Source organism: Myotis lucifugus, unplaced genomic scaffold (assembly GCF_000147115.1).
Source record: "Myotis lucifugus unplaced genomic scaffold, Myoluc2.0 scaffold_35, whole genome shotgun sequence".
Taxonomy (NCBI): Eukaryota; Metazoa; Chordata; class Mammalia; order Chiroptera; family Vespertilionidae; genus Myotis; species Myotis lucifugus.
In genome coordinates, this window is record NW_005871083.1 from 4,760,398 (window position 1) to 4,764,405 (window position 4,008).

General features: G+C 39.0%; 1 protein-coding gene across 1 annotated transcript in view; it reads left to right on the plus strand.

Moving 5' to 3' along the window:
* Positions 1-1,507: 1,507 nt before the first annotated feature.
* The window catches only part of CDYL2 (chromodomain Y like 2), a 73,689-nt gene continuing 71,188 nt past the window's right edge, over positions 1,508-4,008 (plus strand). The window contains exons 1-2 of the mRNA XM_023752550.1: positions 1,508-1,598; positions 2,936-2,994. Coding sequence (XP_023608318.1) covers positions 1,508-1,598; positions 2,936-2,994 — 150 coding nt within the window. The remainder of the gene's footprint in view (positions 1,599-2,935; positions 2,995-4,008) is intronic.

A 4,008-nucleotide genomic window follows, 5' to 3' on the forward strand; every position in this document is an offset into this window, starting at 1 on the left:
CATCTTTTTCTGGTGGACCTTTGCTTGCCAGGCAGTTTTTGCCTAGGGGGGGAGGCAGTTGCCCCACCTTATTGGAAGACCTCTCACCCAACTCTGTGGTTGATAGCCTGAGGCTGATCAAAACTAAAGGTCAGTGGGATTGCAGGCAGAGGCAGGTCTCTGGAGGCTTTGAGTCTTGCCTGATCTAATCCTGGGCCCTGGGCTAGGATAAGAAGACCCTGGTGCACAACTTGGTCCTATCTAAAGGCACCCAGCCAAGTAGAGGGAGCCACAAGCTGTGAATTGCGGATATCTCCAAACAGGGTACTCAGGACCAGTCACAAACAGCGTCTGACACTGTCCTGCACTAGAGATTGGGAGTCAGAGTAGATCTACTTAACACACAGACACAAACCCAAATAGGCAGCCAAAATGGGGAGATAAAAAAAAGTCCCAAATGAAAGAACAAGAGAATTCTTCAGAAGAAGAGCTAAATGAAATGGAGAGAAGAAATTTATCAGAGATAGAGTTCAGAATAATGATGGCAAAGCTACTCAACCACATGAGAAAAGATATAGTAACTATGAGGGATGACATAGCGCTAATAAAGAACATAGTGGAAGGACAACACAGCAGATTAGGAGAAGCCAAGGATTGGATTAGTGAATTAGAAGACAGAGTAGAAAAAAAAATCACTCAATCAGAGAACCAAAAAGGAAAAACAAAAATCAGGAGGACAGCTTAAGGGATTTGCAGGACAACATAAAATGCAACAATATTCACATAATAGGAGTGCCAGAAGGGGCAGAAAGCGAGCGAGGGATAGAGAACGTGCTTGAAGAAATAATGGCAAAGACTTCCCTAACCTGGTAAAGGAAAAAGTCACACAAGCTCAGGAGGCACAGAGAGTCCCAAGCAAGAAGAACCCAAACAGGCCCATGTCCAGACACATCATAATTAAAATGCCAAAATTTAAAGACAAGCGAGAGAAAAGTAATTGTTACCTACAAAGGAGCTCCAATAAGGCTGTTAGCTGATTTGCCATCAGAAACTCTATACACCAGGAGGGAATGGCATGAAGTATTCAAGGTAATGAAAAGCAAGGATCTGAAAACAATATTACTATATCCAGCAAGGCTATCATTCAAAATAGATGGTGAAATAAAGTGCATCCCAGACAAAAAAAAGATAAAGGAGTTTATCACCAACAAACCAGCACTGCAAGAAATGTTAAAGGGACTGTTGTAATGAGAAGAAGAAATAGAGAAACATAGGCATAAAGAATTAAAAATGGCAATAAATAAGTACCTATCAATAATAACATTAAATGTAAATGGATTAAATGCTCCAATCAAAAGACATAGGGTAGCTGAATGGATATGAAAACATGACCAAATTATATGCTGTCTACAAGAGATCCACCTCAGAACAAAAGACACACAGGATCAGAGTGAAGGGTTGGAAAATTTTTTTCCATGCGAATGGAAACGAAGAAAAGGCTGGGGTGACAATACTCATATTTGACAAAATGGACATCAAAATGAAGGCCATCACAATAGACAGCAAAGGCCACTTACATAATACTAAAGGGATTGCTCCAATAAGGGGCTGTAACCCTGGTAAATACATATGCACCCAATATAGGAGTACCTAAATCTATACATAAAACTTCTAGAGGACTTTAAGGGAGTGATTGACAATACAGTCATAGTAGGGGACTTCTACTGCTGACTTCACTGACTGAATCCTTCAGACAAAAAATTAAGAAGGAAACACTGACTCTAAATGACACACTGGATCAGATGGATTTAATTGACATTTATAGAACATTTCACCCCAAAGCTGCAGAGTATATATTCTTCTCAAATGCACATGGGTCATTTTCAAAGATACACCACATGTTAGGACACAAAACAAGTTTCTACAAGTTCAAGAAGATTGAAATCAAATCTAGTATCTTCTCAGATCACAATGGAATGAAATTAGAAATCAACTAAAACACAGTAAAAACACTCAAAAACATTAAAGTAATCCCATCTTTATCCCCTCCCTGGTGTGCAGGCAGGCGTGTCTGCCCAACCCGAGACCCCACATGCACTGTCAACGTCTGGTTCCCTGTGTAAGAGTTTGGGCAGATTTGGAGACTCTGATGTGGACTTTATATATATTTTCACAGAATCCATTGGGCGGTTCCTTCAGTGCTAAACATGAAATTGCCCCACTTCCTGTTGACCATCTGGTTTGTCCAGAAAGTAGCTTTCCTGGCAATGGCCTTGCTTGCATCAAACTCTACCACCTCTTTTTCTCCCATTAACACAATCAGTGTGCAAGCAACAACTTACCTGTTGTTCAATAGAACCTTTACTTTCTGTTGGTATGCTTTGTCCTGTGTGTTTGCATGTTGCAAAGGGACTATTGTTTCCATATTTACAGCAAGCAGCAGGGCTGCAAATTAGTTTTAGTGACAAATGAAGATGACCAGCTGTAGTTCAGAATTCAGATTTGTACTGTTACAAAAATATGTATTCATGAAACTAAAATTTCAAATTACTTCCTTCACATTTAGAAATAGTGTGCTGGGTATGTGATCTGCAGTGAAGAACTATTTCTGACTTTTTAAAAAATGGAAAATTAGCATGTTTAAAACCCTTCTGGGTGACGTAGCTTTAAATTTTTTTTAAAACACAGCTCTCTATATATGTGTGTATAAACAAATATTTTTTCTCTTTGTTTTCATACTATTAATCGGTTTAAATACTCCCCCCTTTTCACCTAGTGTATAATATATCATATCATTTACTATTTAATTACATAGTATTTATAAATTTTAAGTTTGGTGGCTTTACACACACACACATCAATGTCACAATGAACATCTTAATGCATTCATCTCATTTCCTTTTTCCTATTGAATTATGTCTATAATTCCTGTTGAATTATGTCTTGTGTTTCCTAGGATGGGGTTACTTGGTCAAAAGATATGGACATAGTTGGTCAATACAGACTGGGGCAAAAGTAGGTTTACAGTTGTTCATATGAAAATAATACAATAATTAGTCAATGATAATACAGGAATAAACTGTTTCATGTACTCACAACTGTAAACCTGCTTTTGCCCCACCCTGTATTGCCACCTGACTGCTAGAAGGGTGTACCAATTAATAATGCTATGTATTTCCTTTTTCAAAATTTAACCAACTGTGGGAGAACAGTAAGTTCTGCTATCATGTGACTTGGGTGTTCCTAAAATTCACTGTGCTATCCAGAATCATGCAATTAAAAAACCCACAGGGCTTATGGGAAAAGTGGGGTTAGGGCACAAAAATAAAAAACGTTACCAGTGACACAGTAATAAAAAAGTAGGTAGCACTGCTCTGCACATGCTAAGTGGTTAAGGAACGAACACATACATGCTACAATTAATGTGACCGGAAGTCGGCCTGTGCGAGTGAGTGTGAGAAGGATTGCAGCTTCTGAGTGATTGTGTAGTGAGGAAGGATGGTTGTCTGAGTCAAGGAAAGATGTGGATAGGTGTGGCTCAGAACACGTGGTGAACTGGCGCAGCTGATAGACATGTGAGGTGTGTGCACATTGTGTGTACCCTGCGTGGCTCAGTTCGGCTGGGTGTGGGTCTCTGCGTTCACCTAGTGTTTCTGATGGACGAAAATCATGCACAAGCCAGTGCAGAATCTGTGTTAGGCTCAGATGGTTCCCTTATATCAGTTGCGTCGGAATAAATTTGTGTTTTCAAAACAAGTTACAGCAGAGCTCACCATGCTTTCTATTTATATTGCCTTTTGTTTGACTGGCATCTTATGCTCCTGTTCAATTTGCAGACAGGAGCTGTGTTGCTAGAAGAGCATTTTTTCTTCATATTTAAAAATACAAAGATGGATAATTGCCTCACTCTGCTTTATAATAAATAAAGATTGCATCAGTTTTTATGTATGATAAAGATTCTATCAGTATCAAATTCCCATCTGTTCTGTTTTCTTAGTTGGGGACTGAGAACAATTTGAACTACACAAT